Here is a 22,142-nt window from a genome sequence, read left to right as displayed (position 1 = left end):
TGCCTATAGTTTAGCATATATATCAATCACACCTTACATTTGGGTCATGGCCTCACTATTCTCAAAGCACATTGACCTCCCTTACCTTATTTGGAATCTACTGCAACCTGATGGGTTAGGTCTTACCTAAAACCTTTGCCTTGTATTTATTTCTCTCACTTTGAGGAATCAGTGTCTTCTCTTTGCCACCAGCTCTTAAGAACAGGTACATTTTATTACATGCCTCTTATCTACCAAGCTAATTCTGTGATGAAAAGTATGAAGTTTGGCACATAAATGATGCCCAATAAATGCTTATTGCTGTGAAAATTATCATTTCCAACCTTCCCCCACAAAACAATGATCCCAAAGCAGCCAGACAAATGCATCTTCTAAAGAAGCATAGAGGTACCAGTATAGCCTCTCATTTTTTCCACTTACTCTATTTCTTATTAGACTATAGCTTCAGGCATTAACATTATCTGTACCTGAATACCTTGTACCATCCAACTAATCATCACTGTTTTGCTTTATTATGTGTGCTTTCTGGAAGCAGAGTTTCTTTTTAGCTTAGCACAATGCCATATGTATTAGAGTCATTAATTAGCAAATGACCTATTTAATAAAAATGACAAAAAAAGAGTAAAATCACCAAATACTGGATCCAAATGACCTCATACATAATTGCACTGGAAATTCTGGAGGTCATCAAGAAAATACTAGTAACATAAAGATATCACTGGATGAAAAGATCTATTCATTGATTCACTCATTTCTTTTCAGTCATTTGATAAAAATAAGAAGTAATTGATCATCAACAATTGTGATCCCTAGTCTCTTGGCTACCAATTTCACTCCAGAATTACAACGTAAAATTTCTATTAATATTTTATATTTTAAAAGTCTACTCAGCTAGATTAATCCTCTTATCTAAAAACTAAGTTTCTTTATTTCCTGTGGACTAGTGTTCTCAAACTTTAGCATATATTGGAATCACTTATAGGGCTCGCTTCTTAAACCTTGGTTCATTGGGCATCACCCCAGAATTCCTGATTCAGAAGATTTATAGTAGCATCAGAGAATTTGCAGTTCTAAAGTTTCTGGTTGATGTGAATACTGCTTGGCCTGAGCACTGTACTCTGAGGACCCTTGTTGTAGAAAATCTGGTCATAGGTAGCAGACAAAGAGCAGACAGCAAAACACATGGAAAATTTTAGGAAACTCTTACAACTATGGGATGGAGCTGCTCTCTTGACTTTATTTTATTTTATTTTATTTTATTTTTGAGACAGTGTCTGTCTTGAAGCCCAGGCTGGAGTGCAATGGCACGATCTCAGTCCACTGCAACCTCCGCCTCCTGGACTCATGTGACTCTCCTGCCTCAGCTTCCTGAGTAGCTGGGATTACAGGCACCCACCACCACACCCAACTAATGTTTGTATTTTTAATAGAGACGGGGTTTCACCGTGTTGGACAGGCTGGTCTTGAACTCCTGACCTCAGGTGATCCACCTGCCTCCTCCTCCCACAGTGCTGGGATTACAGATGTGAGCCACTGTGCCTGGCCCCTCCTGATAATATTTAAACTGAAAGTCGCCTGTGTTCGTTCATGCTTCCCTTCTCTCTGTATGTTTCCTCACTCCAACTAGATTGAAGGCAGGTACATAATCGTATAGGCAGATTGTACCTTCTTTGTTGTGCTTGCCACATAGAAGCCATGCTCAACTGATGTTAAACTGTTCATCAGTTTAGAAGGCGAAGTCTAAAAGTGGGAATTGCTTCATAGGCTGTTTTCTTTTTTCTTTTTTTTTTTCAAATGTAACAGATCAGCTAAAGTCCCACCACTTTGTTCATATTGGCCTGCCTCATGTTGTTTAATCAACCTACAAAGTTAAATTATGTAATAAATATTGGAGACAAATTACTTTGGAGTTTCTCAGTTAAATTTGTTTCTGTTTTTAATATATACTTCGTTTTGGTGTTTTCAAAGTATTATTTTCCTTCTCATCTCTCTTTTTTCCTAATCTGATTTTTTTTTTTTTTTTTTTTTTTTTTTTTTTGAGACAGAGTCTTGCTCTGTCGCCCAGGCTGGAGTGCAGTGGCATGATCTCGGCTTGCTGCAAGCTCCGCCTCCCAGGTTCACGCCATTCTCCTGCCTCAGCCTCCCGAGTAGCTGGGACTACAGGTGCCCCCCACCTCACCCGGCTAATTTTTGTCTTTTTATTTTTTAGTAGAGATGGGGTTTCACCTGTTAGCCAGGATGGTCTCGATCTCCTGACCTCGTGATCTGCCCGCCTCGGCCTCCCAAAGTGCTGGGATTACAGGCGTGAGCCACCGCACCCGGCCTCTGATCTGATTCTTACATCTCATTTGCTGTAACAGTTCTTGGTGTAAATGAAGTTGTTCTTTTATTATAAGCTTATTTATATCCTTTTATAAACTGTATGACATTAAATGTCAAGTTTTTGTATACAAGTAAATATAAGTAAATATCTATGTAATATGTTTGCATATATGCACATATTTGATATATAATGAAGACTAAATACCAGTATTGAAAGTCTTAACTTCAATGGTGTTAAACTGAAGCCAATGTGAAGAATGATATTGCACATTTGTTCAATAATATGATTGGTTTAAACAGTTTAAAAAAGTGACAGAGGAAGTCAGTAGAGGAATAAAACCCAGGTAAACCAAAAAACACCCCTGTGCATTGCCACTGGTAAATTGAAAATCAAATTGACAGTTTGCAAATGTGAAACAAAAGTCTTCAGCCTATTGGTAACTACCTTATAATGTGGATCAGAGATCATTATAAGGGGGGGAAAAGACAGATAATGACCTCCATACTAACAGATTTAACCTTGCAAGATGAAATTGCCTAAAGATTATCAAATTATAGGTAAATATGAAAGCATTTGGAATCCCTTTCTTAGGCATATTGATAGTTGTGTTTTTCTTTCTTTTTAAATTTTGTTTCCCTCTTCTTTATAGTTTTCTGGGAAGGCAATATGACTTGCGTGGGAACCAACATGATCTCATTAGATGTCAAGGAAAATGCTAAAATGGCAATAATGAAAAGCATTTCAAACTTTTCTGTTTCCAACTTCCTTAACTGCTTCACTCTCTCTCCCCAACACACCAGGCATTCCTACTGCCAGAGGCTACTTACTTGTTTTCCGTTTTAACATACCTCTCAGCCTTCTACCCATATAACCACCACTACCCATCTTGGTCCATCTGGTTCACACCATTCCCCTGAAGATTTCATTGACTCTTTTAATAGCAACTTGCACATACTTCTGTTAGCACCTTCCTCTCTGAAGTATACTTGATATTACACTTATTTGTATAGTTTACTTCCAGTAGACTCTCAACTCCTTGAGGGAAAAAGGGAACTTGCTCCTTTTTGAAGCCTTCGTTCCTGAAACAGTGCCTAGCATATGGAAAGTGCAGTACACGTTTGAGGAGATCAGGGAGGTAGGGATGTGTTTGTCTTATTTCTAAGGTAAGAACTAACTTAGGTTACTTACCTTGAGTTTCTGTTTCAAAGCACATTTTCTCTGAAATGAAGCCAAAAATAGTTATAATAATTGTTTGTTAATATCTATACATATTTATGGAAATAATATAAACTACTGATTCTAAGAAACATTGCCAGCAAATCTACTGACTTTATTTATTAAATATTTGTGATTATAAATGCATATGTATATTTTAATGGCTGTCATGGAAGCCCATTTATGTAGAAGAATGTTATTTTATTAATTATATCTTCTAGGTATAAAAAAGTACTGAAAATATGCTGACCATGTAAAATTTCCAATTTTCCCCTCCTTTTAAAAGTAGCATTATTTCCCAAGTGCACATGTCGGATAAATTTTAATTCAGAATGTAGACTAAGCCCTTTGTTCATTTAAATTAAAAAAAAAAACAAAAAAAAAAAACCCTGCAGAATTGTGAATATCCAAAAGTCAGATATTGAATATCAACAGTAACTGCCTTCTCAGTTTTTAAACCACTGTATTCATCTTGATTGATTCAAATTAAGATAGGAGTGGGGATCACCTAGATACTTAAATACTGGTACATTCTAGATACTTATAAAAAAATTTATGGCCAGTGATCTTTATGAAAAATTTCTCCCAGCAACCTCACGTGTCCTGTTTCAGAACTTTGAAAATGCCTATAAGGTGAATGAAGTCTATTTGTGGTACTTTGCAAATGTTACCTGATGTGGCCTGTGCTAACTCTGTACATATCTTTAGTGCCATCCATTGCAAATTTTCATTCAGCTAAGAACTCTGGGACTTTTTGTTGGCTTAAGAAATACAGTTATTACGCTAGTTAACTTTAAAGAGAGTTTTGCAGAATTCAGTTCTGTGGCACAGAAACATCTCTTTCGATTTTTCTAGGCCTTGACTCTTAACAAGTTAACAAAACAGAAACAAAACCCCAAATCCTTAATATTAATATTTATAGTACTCGGGCCAATTTCATTTAGCCATAATGTTATCTTGAAGTGTTTAATATTGGGCCCCAAATTGGCAGGTATTAGGTGGCCTTCATAGTATGACTTGCCTAAGAGTTGTTCTAGAGCAAGAGATAAATTGAAGGGTGTGTGTGGATGTGTGTGTGTGTTTGTGTGTGTGAGAGAGAAGAGACAGAGAGGGAGAGAGAGAAAGAGAACAGGCGTATGGGGTTGAGGGGAGACATTTGACAGGGTTGTAGAAGAGATGGAAACAATGCCTGTTGTCTTAGTAGGCTTAGGTTTTATCTTTGAATGTCTTAGGCATTTCTCCTCATTCAGCACTGAACCAATTAGTAGCAGCAGTAAAGAAATTTGTCAGACAAAATGGTGGTTATATCAGGACTTATATAGGAAAATAGTAATGAACTCTGGGAAAATAAATAAGGATAAGTTCAAGAAACATAACTGAAACTGCTGCACTGGTATAAATTGAATAATAAAATTTCTAGTCATATTTTGCCGTAAATAGAGGTTTGGGAATTTGTCATTCTCCTTATTTAAAATTCAGAAATCTTAAAGGTACAGAGTTCTCTCATTACAGAAATAATAGAATTCCAGCCATTACTGAGTTAGGGTCATTTAAATGGCTATAGCATGCATTGTATCAATAAGTGGAACATCTGTATGAAATGTCCAACTGCTGATCTAATACCCCCACTCCATGCACATTTCAGCGCACCACACTTAATCATTTTAAGATTTCTTCTAATGAAGCCTTATCTAGATTAACATTTTAAGCACAAATACTTTCAGGCATTAAAACTCTCACACTAAATGAAATTGCATTGTCTTGTTTACCCTTGTTGATTAATAAGCAATCTGTTAACTGTTAGAACAGTCCAATTGTGGCAGTAGAAGGAGATTAGTAATTCAGTGATGTTTGTGGATATAATCATCATTTCTTCTGAAGGCTCTGAATTAGAATATCACTTACATACTATCCGTAGGCAAAGAAAGGATATAATATTTTTAGACATGTGTACCCACTATTTTGCTTGAATCATTCAGTTCAGGGTCACTGCAGCAATACAAATGCTTCTGGGGGCAAAATGCTATTTTGATGCATGCATGTCCTTCTTAAATAGTGTGAATGTCTATTAAAAGAAACACAGCGACCAACAAATAGCGCAGTAATAATCCAGTATCTTAATTTTCGCTTTCAGAACATTATTGCTCTGTTAATTGAGCTTCAGAAGAATATTTCTTATCTTTTTTTTCAGATAATAGATTTTATATATAAAAATTCTTTGCAATCTTATTTAACTTGTTCTCAGCCAGTAGAAAACTGAACTTTTGCCTACAAAGAATGTAGGAGTAAATTTGGAAAATTCTATTTCTTTTCAGAGGATTTTGTATCTTTTGTGTTTCCTTTGACCTTATGTCAAAGCACTTCAATCTGTTTGGCATTCATCTGACCTAAGTGATTTATTTCATTAGGCTAGAAATTGGTAATTACTCAGGTGTCAAGGGGGACCCTGCATTTCAGAGGGATAAATCAGTGAAAAAGTGTGGAGGAATGGGATGCAGCTAAATTCTTTAGCATATTGGGCATCTGTAGAAGGCCTCCATTCTAAAAGAGACATCAGAGCTCTTCTTGTTGTCCTGTTGTTGGTAGCTGAGTGTATCACTACAATTTGAAACTATGATGGAAGAAAGTATTTCATGTTTTAGGGAACTTTGCCCTATAAACACTTATAGATTGGTTTCTCTCTATGTTGCAGTCCCTCTGTCGTGAAATCAAGCAACGACGTCGAGGAGTTGCCTCCATTCTGCGACTATGCCAGCATCTTTTGGATGACCGGGAGACTTGCAATCTGAATGCAGACCACCAGCCCATGCAGCTGATCATTGTAAATCTTGAAAGAAGGTGGGAAGCCATTGTCATGCAAGCCGTCCAGTGGCAAACACGTCTACAAAAGAAGATGGGAAAAGAATCTGTGAGTGATGTTTTTTTTAAGCATCATGGTCTCTCATTTTCTCAGACAAAAAATAATTCTTTCAGGCTTGGAAACTGTGTTCATCTTATAAATGGTTTTACTAACAAAGTGGTTTTGCCATCTTACAAGTGGTTTTAAGTAACTAAAGCTAGTAGTTTTACTACTAACTAGCTGTCCACTAAATGAAACTCCATTTGTTGTAACACTGACTTTTATTTGCCTTACTAAAATGCTTTTAGTGTATCTCATTGTCTTTTTGAAAAAAATCACATGGAGGTTTTGCTTAACCTTACCAACCTAAGCCATTAATTCTTTCAATCATTCCTTCACTAACAATATTCATTAATCATACAATAACCCATGAATATTTTGCTAGAAAGTAGCTTAGTACTGTCAGAGCATATGGAGCAATGTGTATGCTCTGCAGATAATACAATGAAATAAAGTATATTGTTTACCTTTCCCTGACATGACATAACATCATCTATTTGTACACTAATCTCCTAGTGTTCCTGCTTAGAGCTTCTTCTGATAGTTACATTGCTGAGAATTGGCAAGTTTCCTCTTAGAGTTTTAATGCAGTGCTCAAAGTGTTGAGTAGAGATTCCTTTTAAGGATTTTCCAAATTGAGTACAGGTTTAAGCTGTTGCTAGATGAAGGAAATAGATATAACTAGAAGTTGTATCATTGTAATATACAATGCATATTTGTCCAGAGAGCCTTCATATCCTTTAGGAAAGGATTTATCGATAAAAAGATTGCATACTCCAAATGACCTTGAGGTCAGTGTCTATTAGTTGAAGGCCCAACTCCCATGTTTGACTTATATAAATGGAATACATACATATATACATATATACATAGAATGGGAAGTTTTCCTTATATGTTTATATTTTTCAGTTCTGTAACTTTGGAATGTTCAGGATCCAAAATTGAAAAATCAAATGTAAAATCATGCTGCTGAAAAATTCTTTCCTCCTATGAATTCTGATTTTAACGAAGCCTTAATATCTGCTCTCTGATGTGTTTGGCACTTGGGACTGGGAACAGAAGGGACAGTGAATCAGCAAGCCATCTAATTCTTTTTGTATCTGTAGATATATTGAGTCTAGGGGGTGATTTTATCCTCAATAGTTCTGTTTAATTGTTTTAAGCTGAACTGTTAAATTTCTTAAGACTTCCAAGTTATTACTAGTAATCAGAGTCAACATAATTAGATGTCTTTTCTTGAAATGACCTGTTTATTGTAAAGCTATTTAGCTGGCATGTTTTTTGTTTGTTTTGAGAGTGTTTGGAAGAGCAGATGAGATTATTGTTATTACTTTCTATACTTTTAAGCCTGTAATTGTGGTAATGGCCATAAGATATATGCAAAAATCAACTGCAGCAGGAAAAGTTGTGAAATTTTGGAAGCATTCAGGAGTCATGCTTTGGAGGAGTCAAAGTTGCGTTTCTTTGAGGATTTATTTGAAATCGTATGATCAGGGGTTCTAGAGCAGTTCTCTGCAGACTACATGTAGACATTTTTATCCTATTTCTTTTTTTTATTTTAAGGACTGGATCTTGCTCTATTTCCCAGACTGGGGTACACTGGCCTGATCATAGCTCACTGCAGCCTCAAACTCCTGGGCTCAAGTATCCCCCCACCTCAGCCTCTCAAGTAGCTAGGACTACAGGCATGTACCACCATACCTGCCTAATTTTTATTTTACTTTTTGTAGAGACATGGTCTCATGGTCTCATTATGTTGCCCAGGCTGGTCTCAAATTCTTGGCGATCCTCCCACCTTGGCCTCCCAATGTGCTGGGATTGCAGGTATAAGTCACTACACTCAGCCTTTTATCCTACTTCTATGGTAAAGGCTAGCTTTAGCTTTGAGGAAACCCTGGTTGCTTCTTAAAGGTTCAAACTACTACATACAGGCAGATTCAAATTGCAAACAGAGAAAGGTGTTTCCTTTTGTTTACATTGACTGCTGAATGTGTAGACTGGAAAAATGAAGGTAGCAAATAAGGTCCTTTGTGCTGAAAAAAGTTGAAAATCACTGTTGGAAAAGGAATGAAGAGAGTGGACTAATGCCAGCAAATACTGTGAGCACAGGGTACATCATTCAGTGGGAGATATTTCTCTGCTTCTTATCTCTGTTGGTTGAGTGAAGAGTCCAAGTTGCTTTGAAGTTGCCAATGTGGGAGGCTGCCTTTGCAGATAATCAGAAACCTCTAAGTTGGCTCTTCAGTTATCATATGTCCCCATTCCCATTTCATCCTTGCTTGTGCATTAGGACTTTCACTTCTTGATATGGTTTGTCTGTGTCTCCAACCAAATCTCATCTTGAATTGTAGCTCCCATAATTCCCAGGTGTTATGGGAGGGACCCAGTGGGAGATAATTGAATCATGGAGGTGGTTTCCCCCATACTGTTCTTGTGATAGTGAATAAGTCTCATGAGATCTGATGGTTCTATAAGGGGAAACCCCTTTCACTTGGTTGTCATTCTCTCTTGTCTGCTGCCATGTAAGATGTGCCTTTTGCCTTCCACCATGATTGTGAGGCCTCCCCAGCCACATGGAACTGTGAGTTCATTAAACCTCTTTTTCTCTATAAATTACTCAGTCTTGGATATGTCTTTATCAGCAGTGTGAAAACAGACTAATACACTGCTGTATTCCCCCAGGGCCTGGGAAATACTTGGACATAGTAAGTCTACAAATAAGTATTTGCTGGATGAATTGAGTACATGTGTTCATTTAATAAATTTTGTTTCATTCTGGCATTTGATTTGGAGTTACTGTATATTCTAAATTTTTACATTTTTTCACAAAGTAGCTGAGTGTTATGTTTCTATAAGAACACCAAGAAGATGATCTTTAATCTGTCTTGTTTAATAAGGCCTCCCCAGACTCCCAGACCTGTTTCCTAAACTCAAGGAGACTGTCAGTCTCTAAGTGGAGTCTAAGGAGGCTAAAGTGCCTAACATTGCTACAGGGCAGAATGCCAAAGAGGAAAGGACTACACAGACTAGGCACACCGGAGATATACAGAGGGATGTTCTCAAGTACTCAGCAGAAGGAACCACCTAAAGGGATTAGAGGGAACAGTCCCTGGAGCTTGCACAGAGCTAGAAATGGTTCCCTTTTCCCTCACTCATAGTAGAAACCCTCATCATTCACAAGGCATGTGATAGGGTACCAAGAAAGGTTTTTGCCTTAGTAACGGGGCAAACTTAGACTAAATGCTGCTCTGGTCTTACCCAAAAAAACTTAAAAGCAAGACCTGAAAGGACCAAACTGTTTCAAAGTAATTTTACTATACTCCCAGGACAAAGCTAAAGAATATTTATAGGAATACAAATACCCAGCATACAACAAGATAAAATTTATAAAATTTATAGTGTCTGACATCCAGTCTAAACCTACCAGGAATGGAAAGAAGCAGGAATAGTCAGCTGATGAGGAGAAGAATATTAATCAATATAAACTGATCCAGAAATGTCACAGAGTATAGAATTGGTAGACAAAAACATTAAAAGTTATTATACCCACATTCCATATGTTCAAGCAGCTGGAAATAATATTGATCATATTAAGTAAGACATTAAAAATCTCTACCTGAAATCACATTATAAAGAGGAAAGTTATCATTACTGAGATGAAAAATACACTGGATGAGATTAACAGCCAATTAGACATCACAGAAGAAATAATTTGTAAACCTGAAAACATAGCAATAAAAATTGTGCAAAATGAAGCAGAAAGAAAAAAAGACAAAACAAAATAAAAACAGAGCATCAGTGATTTCTGAGGTATCTTCAAACAGCCTAATTGAAGATTAGAATTAGAATCCCATAATAAAAGGAAAGTGGAAGCTGGGTGCTGTTGCTCACAGACGTAATTCCAGCACTTTGGTAGGCTGAAGTGGGAGGATTGCTTGAGGCCAGGAGTTCAACAACAACCTGGGCAACATAGTGAGACCTCGTTTCTACAAAACAATACAAAAAGTAGGCAGGCATGAAGACACATGCTTGCAGTCCCAGCTACTTGGGAAGCTGAGGCAGGAGGATCACTTGAGCCTGAGAGGTTGTGGCTGCAGTGACCTGTGTTTGTGCCAGTGCACTCCAGCCTGGATGACAGAGTCAGACCCTGTCTCAGAAAAATAAAAATAGAAAGATAGTGGAACAAAACAACCTAGAATTATATATACAGAGAAAATATCATTCAAAAAGGAAGATAAAATAGTTTTCATTCATTAAAACCTGAAAATATTCATTACCCATAGACCCGTACCACAAGAAATGTTAAAGAGAGTCCTTCAACCAAATGGAAAATTCTGTGGGATGGAAACCTGGAGAGGCACAAGGGAATGAAGAAGACTGAGAGTAACTGTGTGGGTTACTGTGAAATATCTTTTGTATTATTTAAATCTCTAAGTGGTAATAGGCTGCTTAAATCAAGTTAATAACAGCTTATTGTCTATTTATAACATATATGTAGAAGTCAAATGTATGACAACAATATCACAACGGCCAGGAAGCAACAAATGGAACTATGTGGTTTTTATTCTACGGGAGGTAGTATAATATCATTTAAAGTTTTTTTTTGAAAAGGGGATTAAAGAAAAAAATAGACATGTGATAAGATAAAATATATGCTTTTGGGTTTTTGTTTGTTTGTATTTTTAGATATGGGGTCTTACTCTGTTGCTCAGGCTGCAGTGCAATGGCACGATCATGGCTCACTGTAGCCTTAACCTCCTGGGCTCAAGCAGGTCCCCTGCCTGAGCCTCCAAGTAGCTGAGAATACAGGAGCATGCCAGTATACCCAGTTAATTTTTCTTTTTCTGTAGAGATGGGATCTTGCTATGTTGCCCAGGCTGGTCTCAAACTCCTGGCCTCAAGCAGTCCTCCCACCTTGGCCTCCCAAAGTGCTGAGATTATAGGCATGAGTCACCATGCCTAGCTTATAACTCTTTAAAACATAACAAAAGCTATAATTAGTAGGCCAACAGAGGAAATGAATAGAATCATTTTAAAAAAATAATAAAAGAAAAAGAGAATAAAAAATAGATACAATAAATAGAAGAATAGCAAGATGGAAGACTTAAAACAACTGCATAAATAATCCTGTCAAATGGGAATGGACTAAAAGCCCCAATTAAAAGGCAACAATTATCAGATTGGGTTTATAGTGCTCTACTAAGTTACATGTTGCCTATGAGAAACCCAATTTAGGCCAGATGTGGTGACTCACACCTGTAATTTCAGCACTTTGGGAGGCTGAGGCAGCAGGATCACTTAACCCCAGGAGTTTGAGACCAGCCTGGGCAACACGGTGAAACTCCGTCGCTACAAAAAAATAAAAATAAAATATTAGCCGGGCATAGTGGCAGTGCACCTGTGGTCACAGCTACCCACTGCTCAGGAGGCTGAGGTGAGAGGATCACTTGTGCCCAGGAGGTTGAGGCTACCATGAACAGTGTTTGTGCCCCTGTACCCCAGCCTGGGCAACAGAGTGAGACTCTGTCTCAGCGCCAAAAAAAAAAAAAAAAAAACCCACTTTAAACATAAAGATATAATAAAGCAAAGAATGGAAAAATATATAGTGAACAATGTAGATTTCAGAGCAAAGAACATTACAAATTATAAAGAAGTGCATTCTTAATGATAAAGATGCCAATTAATCAAGAGGACATAACATTACTAAATGTTTATGCTCTAAAACAGAGCTTTAAAATACATAAAGCAGAAATTGATACAACTGTGAGGAGACAAAAAAAACAGACCATTTTGGGCAGAGATTCTAATACTTTTTCTTAATAGCTGATAGAGCAGAAAAATCAGTAAAGATGTAAAAGACTTGGAATGATGGAATTATACTATAAAGCAATATAATTGGCACTTAAAACACTGTATCCAAGGCTTTTATCAAAAGGACAGTTAATAACAATTGTTGGTGAGGTGAGGGTGTAGAAAAAAGGGAACTCTTGTCCGCTGTTGGTAGGAATGTAGATTGGTGTAGCCTCTGTGGGAAACAGTATGGAGGTTCCTAAAGAAAGTGAAAATAGAACTACTATATGACCCAGAAATCTGTCTTGTGGGTCTATACCCAAGAGAAATGAAATCGCTGCCTCATAAGGATGTCTTTACTCACATGCTCATTGCATCATTATTTATCATAGCCAAGATACGGAGCGACTGAAGTGTCCATTAGATGAATGGAAAAATAAATTGAAAAAAAAATGTGTATATACATATATATACACATGCTTATACACATACATACGCACAATGTAATATTTGGCCTTGAAAAGAAAAAGGAGATCCTGCTATTGGTGAAAACATGGATGAAACTGGAGAACATTACACAAAGTGAGATAAACCGGACACAGAAAGAAAAACATTACATGATCTCGCTTATATATGGAATCCAAAAAGAAAAAGTGAAAGAAGCAGAGAATCTAAAGGTACCAGAAATCAGGTACAAGGGAAATGGGATGATGTAGGTCAAAAGGTATGAAGTTGGAGTTATGGTCCGATTAAAAAATCTGGAGATCTAATGTACAATCTGAGATGATGGATATGTAAATTTGCTTGAATATAGAAGTCACTTCACTACATATATCAAAACATCATGTTGTACACAATATATACATGTAAAAATCAGTCATGCCATCCAGCAGCAGCAGAATATACATTCAAGTGCACACCTAACATCTACTAAAACTCTCTTCTGAGCCACAAAACAAGTCTTAAATTTAAAAGAATTCAGCCAGGTGTGGTGGCTTATGCCTGTAAGCCCAGCACTTTGGGAGGCTAAAGCAGGAGGATGGCTTGAGCCTGAGACTAGCCTGAGCAATATATCAAGACTCCATATCTTTTTTTTTAATTAAAATAAGTCATATCATACAAAGTATGTTATTTGACTATAATAGAATTAGCTTAGAAATAAGTAATAGCAATATATTTGGAAAACCCTCAAATACATGGAAGCTGAATAACACACTTATATACAACTCATGGGCCAAAGAAGAAATGAAAAGGAAATTAGAAAGTATTTTTAACTGAATAGTAACAAAATATTAAAATCTGTGGGATGCCACCAAAACAATGATCTTAGTTTTCACCTTTTGAAACTGGAAAAAGAAGACCAAGTTAAATCCAAAGTAAATAGGAGAAAGAAAATAATAAAATTAGAGCAGAAATCAGTGAAATAGAAGACAAAAAAAAATAAAGAAAAAAATCAATGAACTGAAAAGCTGGGGTTATTTTTGAGAAGACTAATAAAATTGATAAACCTCTAGCCAGACTGATGGGAGAAAAAAGAGAAGAAATAAATTATCAGTATCAGGAATAAGAGACAGACATCACTACAGCGTCTACTAATAGTAAAAGAAGACTATCAGCCAAGATCACACCATTGCACTCCAGCCTGAGCAACAAGAGTGAAACTTAGTCTCAAAAAAAAACCAGGAGAGGTATGAAGATAATTTTATGAATAATCTTTTATCTACTAAATACATTGAGTCATTAGTTTAAAACCTCCAGAAAATTTTCAGACCTAGTTGGTTTTATAGGTGAATTCTACCAAACGTTTAAAGAATAAATAATATTAATTTTATGCAAAGTTGTCCAGAAATTGAAAAGGAAAGAATATTTTTCATTCTCATTCCTTGGGCAAGCATTACCCAGATGTCAAAAAGGCAATACAAGAAAACTGCTGGATGATATCCCTTATGAATGTCAATAAAAAGATTCTTAACAAAATTTTATCAAATCAAAAAGTATATAAAATAGAAACTACATCATGATATTGTGAGGTTTAGCCTAGAAATACAGAGTAGTTTAATACTTGAATAAAATCGATGTAATTCATCGTATTTGTACACTAAGAGGAAAACCATTTGATTATCTCAATGCTGAAAAAGCATTTGCCAAAATCCAATATCCTTCTCAATAAAAACTCTCAGAAACCTAAGGAAACAATGTCCAGGTGTGGTGGCTCAAGCCTGTAATCCCAACACTTTGGGAGGCCAAGGTGGTTGGATCACTTGCGGCCAGGAGTTTGAGACCAGCCTGGCCAACATGATGAAACCCCATCTCTACTAAAAATAGAAAAACTTAGCTGAGCATGGTGGTGCACACCTGTAATCCCAGCTACTCGGGAGACTGAGGCAGGAGAATTGCTTCAACCTGGGAGGTGGAGGTTGCAGTGAGCCGAGATCATGCCACTGTATTCCAGCCTGGGTGACAGAGAGCAACTCTGTATCAATAAAAGGAAGGGAGGGAGGAAGGGAGAGAGGAAGGGAAAGAAAAAGAAAGGAAGAAAGGGAGAAAAGACCTAAGGAAAAACTTAATAAAGGCGATCCACAGCTAATCAACAGTTAACATCATACTCAATAGTGAAAAACAGAATACTTCTCCTCTAAGATCAGGAATAAGGCAAGGATGTACAATTTCACTGTTTCTATTCAAAATTGTATTGGAAGTTTTAGCCAGATCAATAAAACAAGAAAAAGAATTTAAGACATACCATTTGGAAACTAAGAAGCAAAATTATTTTTACTCAGAGATTCCATCACCATCTATGTAGAAACTGCTACAGAATCTACAAAAAGATACTAAAACGAATAAGGGAATTTAACAAGGTTATAGGATACAAGATCAATATATAAATGTCAATTATATTCTAGATACTGTTGATAAATAATCATAAATTGAAATTTTTAAACATTCCATTTATAATATTAATAGTACATTAAATGCTTAGGGCTGTATCTAATGATAGATATGGAAGAACTATATGCAAACAGCTACAAAATACTGCTGAGAGAAATTATTAACAAATTATAACTAAATTAATAATAGACTATACCGAATTCATGGATCAGAGGACACAATATTAAGATATCAAATCTCCCCAAATTTATCTATAGAATTAATGTAATCCCAATGAAAATCTTAGTTTTTTTTTTTTTTTTTCTTTTTTTTGGTAAAATTTGTAAGCTGATTCTAAAAGTCATTTGGAAATGCAAAGGACATAGAATACCCAAAGCAACTTTGAGAAAGATGAGTTAAATTGGAGGATTTATACCTCCTGATATCAAGAGTTATAATAAAGCTACAGTAGTCAAGAAAGTATGGCATTGCTGTCAAGGTCAACAAATACATCAATGGAACAGAATAAATATTTCAGAAATAGAGCTACACATAAATGGGCAATTGATTTTTAACAAAAGTACAAAGGCAATTCAATGGAGAAAGGGTAATCTTTCAACAAATGATCCTGGAACAATTGAATTTCCATATTCACAGACATAGATTCATCTATATAATGTACCATATAAAAATTAGCCAAAGTAAATAATTGACCTAAATGTAAAATGTAGAAAATTTTAGAAAAAATTATCATAGGGTGAAATCTTTGTGATCACTGGCACAATTACAAAGGGTAATGAGAAATCTTTTGAGAGTGATAGAAATATTCATGATCTTGTTTGTAGTGATCATTTTATATGTGTATTCTTATATCAAAACATTAAATTGTACATTATAATATGTATAATTTACTTTATTTAAATTATACCTCAATAAAACTGTTAAAATAAAAACATACACATATTCAGAATTTTAATTACAAAGGAGTTGATAGATTACCCTGAAGCCTGGCAGTGAGTAGCATTGTCTTGGAATAAGTAAATGAAAATGGGCATTCCTTTTCTGAAGAACCAAACAATACTAATAACAGCTAACACATCGCACTTGATATATATCAGGCAATGTTAAGTCCTTTAAGACTCTTAATAACCATATAATTTACGTGCCATTATCCTCTATTTTACAGAAGAAAAAAATTAAGGCAAAGAAAATTTCAGCAACTTTTCCCGAGTTACCACCTGGTTTGTAACTCATTTGAGATTTGAACCTGGGTGCTCTGGCTTCAGAGTCAGTGTCCTGAATCAACATCCTAAACCGCCTCTCTAGGACAAAGCCTTCTTTAATGATAAGAATGGTACATATGCAGTCACTTTTAAATCAAGTAAATGAACAAGACTTTTATAAATACAAATTAAGTGACTTAGATTTGGAAATTAGGTGATTCTATTTTCAATATATTTTGGGAAGTTATGGATCAAATTTTCTTATCACATGTGACATATGGAGAAGTTTTAATTGTCAAAAATTATATCTAAATGGGCTATGAAAAGCAATAATTTCTTATGAGAACTTTAAGAAAAAGGAGTAAGCAAGCACTTTCCCTTTTAAAGTGCTAGAGAAAATAGAGAAGAGGATTTGGGCTGCTGTGTGAATTGGCTGACCACTGATAGTTCATTGATACTTATTTAAGCATTTCCTCTAAGTACATGGGACTTTCTTATTAAATTCACACATGCCTTACAGAAACTCATGACATTTATGGAATTTGTAGTAAGAAGAACAGTTTTCCAGCAGTGATTTGTATATACCACAAATCAAATTTCTCTTCTCAAATGCCATCTTAACAAACTTCTCTACTGAACAGGTTCAGTCTAGTATACACAATTTCCTCAGGGGAATCTGCGTAATTGCTATCACAAGAGGGTGTTAGACATTGTGAGGAGACATGTTTCTCAGTTTTTAATTTTTTTCCATATTAGTTTTGTTTGTCTAATTTACTGCTGAAGATCCCTCTAAAAAGCCATGTGGCATATCTTAAGTGTCACTCACCAAGAGAGTCGGGCTGTTGTATTACTTGCTAACAACATTGAACATATACTGTTTCTCAGTTGCTGTGTTACCACTTTTAATACATTGTGTTATTTAATCTTCATAACAACTGAAGATGAAGAAACTAAATTTTTGATAGATTAAATAAATTGTACAAAGTTATGTATCCAGCAGGTAGAGAAAGATGTGGATGCAGGCATATCAGACTCCAAGATGTAAAGTTCTTTTAGCTCTTAAAGGGTTTATTGAAAACGATTTCTTGCCTTTCTTCCCCCTAAGACTACTTTGGTTGTTTAGCATATCTGTGTTAATGATTTATATTGTTATTCTTTTTATTGGAGACTGCCTGAAATTCCTTTTTGAATTGAATACAAGAAGAATCATATAAATGATTGATAGCACAGTAATTTTCATTAATATGCTATTTTTATTAGTCAGTTCTGAGGACTTTTGCATGACATATTAAAGATCTGCAGACTCCAGTTAGACTGGATTGAATTAGAGAACACCATTTGGAAATAAACCCAATGCTTCCCTCCATACTTTTTCATTGGCTCTTTTTTCTCTATTGCATGTCCTTCCAATGAAAATTGGCTCTTACATAAAGAGTTGGATTCATAAGAAGAAATACATGAATAGAGTTAACTATTGGTATTATTTGGAAAAATTTCAAACCCAAGAATGAGAAATAACTAAATAAAGAAAGTAAATCTTGAGAGGGAAAACATTTCTTGTAAATAATTGAAGTAAAAATTAAATTTTGAATTGAGAAAGTTTGAATAATTAAATAATAAGTTACAGTTTAGATTTTTTTATTTTTTATTATTTTTTGTTGTTGTTGAGACGGAGTCTCGCTCTGTCGCCCACGCTGGAGTGCAGTGGCACAATCTCGCTCACTGCAAGCTCCGCCTCCCGGGTTCACGCCATTCTCCTGCCTCAGCCTCCCGAGTAGCTGGGACTACAGGTGCCTGCCAACACGCCCGGCTAATTTTTTGTATTTTTTAGTAGAGACAGAGTTTCACCATGCTAGCCAGGATGGTCTCAATCTCCTGACCTTGTGATCCGCTTGCCTCGGCCTCCCAAAGTGCTGGGATTACAGGTGGGAACCACAGGGCCCAGCCTACAGTTTAGATTTTTAATATGTATTTTTATGAATGAAATACTTTGGAGTAATAGAATGAGTCCTATGTAAAACTCTCTTGAGTTTCCTGTTGGCAGTTTTCTTGAATCCAAAGACAAAATTGAAGGGAAATATGATCTGACAGTTAATATATGTGTGAAGCTTAATTGGGCAAGTACTTGCAAAGTGTTGTAAATATAAGGCTCTTTGAGTGTTGGTTGGAAATAGTATGGGATTTTGCCATAAATATCCTTGCTCTGTCAGTCTTTGAAAGATCTTTGTACAGGACAACTTCTTTCTCTCACAACTTTCCCAGTTCAGATTCTTACATCATCTGCACCATATAAACGAATGCTATACTTATTTGGAGACAGTCAAACCAACCAAGACTAAACTAATAAGTAAAAGGACACAAATTTCTCTTTAGTTTTCAGAAATATGAGAATGTGCTTTAAAAAAATAACTGGTGAAGACACAGGTATCATTCTCAGAAAATGAAAATGGTTTGACAAAGTGTTGTATTACATTTATTAATGATGTCCCCAAGTAATGTCCAATTCACTCCTCGATTTTTTAAGAAAATATTCTGGGGTCATTTCTAACAACTGAGGACACCACTGCCATTGAGTGGGTGCATCTGGGGAGACAGTAACAATGCATGAAACAACCCTGTATGCAGACAGATTTTTCCACAAATGCCAGCAGCGTCCCCACTGGAAAACACTTTGCTCTGTAACCATTTTGGTGCGTTCTTACTTTCATGTTCATGCTGAGGACAGATCTCTGATAATATACATCTGTAAAGTACTCAGTACAGCTCTACTTAGCCCTCTCAGGGACCCAAACCTTTATCTTAAGAGCAAGAAAAATGTACCTTTCCTATCTGTTTCCTTACCTCTCTAACTCTCATAAAAGGCCTCTGAATGGTCCTATCACTGTTTTCTGATTTCAGACAAGTAGTTATCAGTAGCAAGTAAATTATTCTTGCTTTTCAAATAAATGTTTTAAACAGACATAATTTAGATTCCTTTGAAATATTTTTATTTCAATGAGTGTGCTTTTGAATCCTTTGTGAATTTAGGGTTTTAAGTTTTTATTCTTTGTACAAATGTTTTTTTTTTTTTTTTTTTTTGCCCTGGCACTCCAGAACTCCAGCATTGAAAACAGAACGTTGTGTCCAGAGAAACCTTACACATTTATTGGCCCCAAAAGTACATAACACATCTAGCCACATAATTGAAAATAATAAGGCCACGATAAATGGGATGGCCCCAGGGTAAAACACCCAAAGGATTCAATTGGTGTCACTTCGCATCAATGTCCATGCATCATGGTAATTGAGGTAACATAACCAATTACCACATTTTAATTAGAGTTCTAAGAACTCGAGGAAATTTGCAATGATCAGACAGCTCACTTTACAAAAGAAAAGAAAGAAACAATGAAAGGAAGGGGGGGAACCCCACACTTTTTCTGCCTCTCAATCTTATTATTTGGTGATGCATATATTAAGATAAACAGCATTCTTATCCTAATCTGACTAATGATTTCAGAAATTTATGACCAAAGAAATTCTCTAGATTGTGACCTTGGCTTATAATTTCATTTCCCATCTAGGTGTACCTCACTATTGTAAGTTGGGGATTCATTCTAAGTTTTTAAGTCAGTGTCTGAACACAGTGACACATTATTAAATACATATTTATCTGGGTTTGGTTGCTGAACAAAAATAGATCTAGATTTCACCCCCCAAAAAATTAAAAGCAAACAGAATTACTACATTTAGAAAATAATTTTGACTTGTGGCAATTATTTTTATAAGGCTAGAGTTTAAGTGAAAACCTCCTGTAAAATTTTAGTGCTGCTACATAATCAAGTAATTATGTAATTACTTGTACTTAATTACTTACAAGAGAGATCGCTGTTAAAAAAAAAGTCTTTATACATGTCAAAAACAGCTCTCTTCTTTAGAGTATTTCTAGATAAGCTTCAAATACCAAAAGCTCTTTTAAAGTAATCTCCAATAAATTTATTTTCTTTCATAAATCCTCTTACCATTTTCTCAAATATATGAAAGTACATTACATGGAGATCTACATGCCCTACCTCCTGTTTCCACTTATTACAGCCAAAAACAAACCTGTCATTCCAAATCCTTGGGAGGCTGAAACAGGAGGACTGCTTGAGCCTAGGAGTTCATTCAAGGATGCAATGAGCTGTGATTATACCACTTCATTCTAGCCTGGGCAACAGAGTGAGACCCCCATCTCAAAAAAGAAGGTGGGAAGGAAGAAACAATTTTTGAATTACACATGAAGGGCTTGATATTAAATATAAGAATATAAGACATGTATCCTTAATGTGACAGTTTCCAGTAGACAGAGTAGATTTTCAAGAAAGCTGGGAATTTTCTTGAGTATTAGAATATGGTGATTAAGAGCTGGGGCCAGATTCTCTCTCACTTAGTAGCTGTGTGATCATGGCAAATTATTTAACTTCTGTGTGCCTCAGTTTCTTCATCTGTAAGATAGAGATAACAATGATAAACTATAAAAACCCTAGAAGGGAAAGTCAAGATGGCCAGTTAGAAGCATTTGTGGTCTGTGGCCTGCGAAACTCACGGAAAGGAATGAAAAGGGGCAAGGGAATTCAGCACCTTCAACTTACATATCCAGGATCTCACATTGGAACTAACTAAGCAAACAACTCAACCCATGCAGAATGAAGAAAAGCAGGGGGTGGGGGCAACAGCCCACCTGGGAGTGGCACAGAGCCGAAGGAACCCCCACCCTCAGCCAAGGGAAGCAGTGAGTGAGTGTGCAACCCCACCCAGGAAACCATGCTTCTCCCATGAATCTTTGCAACTGGCAAATCAGGAGATCCCCTTGTGAGCCCACACTACCAGGTCTTTGGGTCCAAGACACAGAGCTGTGTGGAGTCTCAGCAGAGCAGCCACTCAGGCACAAATAGAGACTCAGGAGTTTTGCAATTCTGGCCCTGGCATCCCTGGCAAGGCAGGAAATCCATCCATACATATCCCTAGGAAGGATGCTGAATTCAGGGAGCCAAGCAGTGTCATTCTTCGGACCCCACTTCCACAGCACCTCACAAGTTAAGACCTACTAACTTGGAATTTCAGTCAGCCAACAACAACAGGCTGGAGTCTGACTAAGACAGGACCAAGTTCCTATGGGGAGGGGCAGCCACCATCTATGTGGTTCAGTAGACTCAGCCATTCCAGCCTGCTGCCTGTGGAGAAAACAAACCATATGAACAAGGAAGGGTCCTCTACAGTGCAGCACAGCTGCCTTGGCAGATCATGGCCAGACTGCTTCTTTAAGCGGAACCTCGATCCATTCCTCCTCACTGGGTGAGATCTCCCTGTAGAGGCTTTAGCCACACCAGCAAGGGTTCTACAGACAGAGCTCTGATCTCTCGCTGGGATGGAGCTCCTGTGCGTAGGGGCAGCTGCCATCTCTGCAGTTCAGTTGACTCAGCCATTCCAGCCTGCCAGCTTTGGAGAATACAGGCTGTCTGGATGAGGAAGGGTCTCTCCGAGTGCAACACACCTGCTGTACCAAACAGCAGCCAGATTGCTTCTTTAAGTAGATCCCTGATCCCATTCCTCCTGACTAGGTGAGACCCCAACAGGGGTTAAAAGAAAACAGACCGTTAAAAGAAAAATGAACCGTTAAAAGAAAAACGAACAGAAAACAACGATATCAACAATAAGACCTCACAAAACCCCATTCAAAGGTTAGTATCCTCAAAGATCGAAGGTAGATAAACCCACAAAATGAGAAAGAATTGATGCAAAAATACTGAAAACTCAAAAAGCAAGAGTGTCTCTTCTCCATATGACTGCAGCATCTCTCCAG

General features: G+C 36.6%; 1 protein-coding gene across 1 annotated transcript in view; it reads left to right on the top strand.

Moving 5' to 3' along the window:
* AKAP6 (A-kinase anchoring protein 6) overlaps positions 1-22,142 on the top strand; it is a 642,313-nt gene that overhangs the window by 572,271 nt on the left and 47,900 nt on the right. Inside the window, 1 exon segment of the mRNA XM_017895900.1 lies at positions 6,231-6,446. Within this exon segment, the coding sequence (XP_017751389.1) occupies positions 6,231-6,446 (216 nt within the window).

Source organism: Rhinopithecus bieti, unplaced genomic scaffold (assembly GCF_001698545.2).
Source record: "Rhinopithecus bieti isolate Rb0 unplaced genomic scaffold, ASM169854v2 scaffold_21703, whole genome shotgun sequence".
Taxonomy (NCBI): domain Eukaryota; kingdom Metazoa; phylum Chordata; class Mammalia; order Primates; family Cercopithecidae; genus Rhinopithecus; species Rhinopithecus bieti.
Note: the sequence above shows the minus strand (reverse complement) of the source record. Positions and strands in the feature narration are given on the sequence as shown.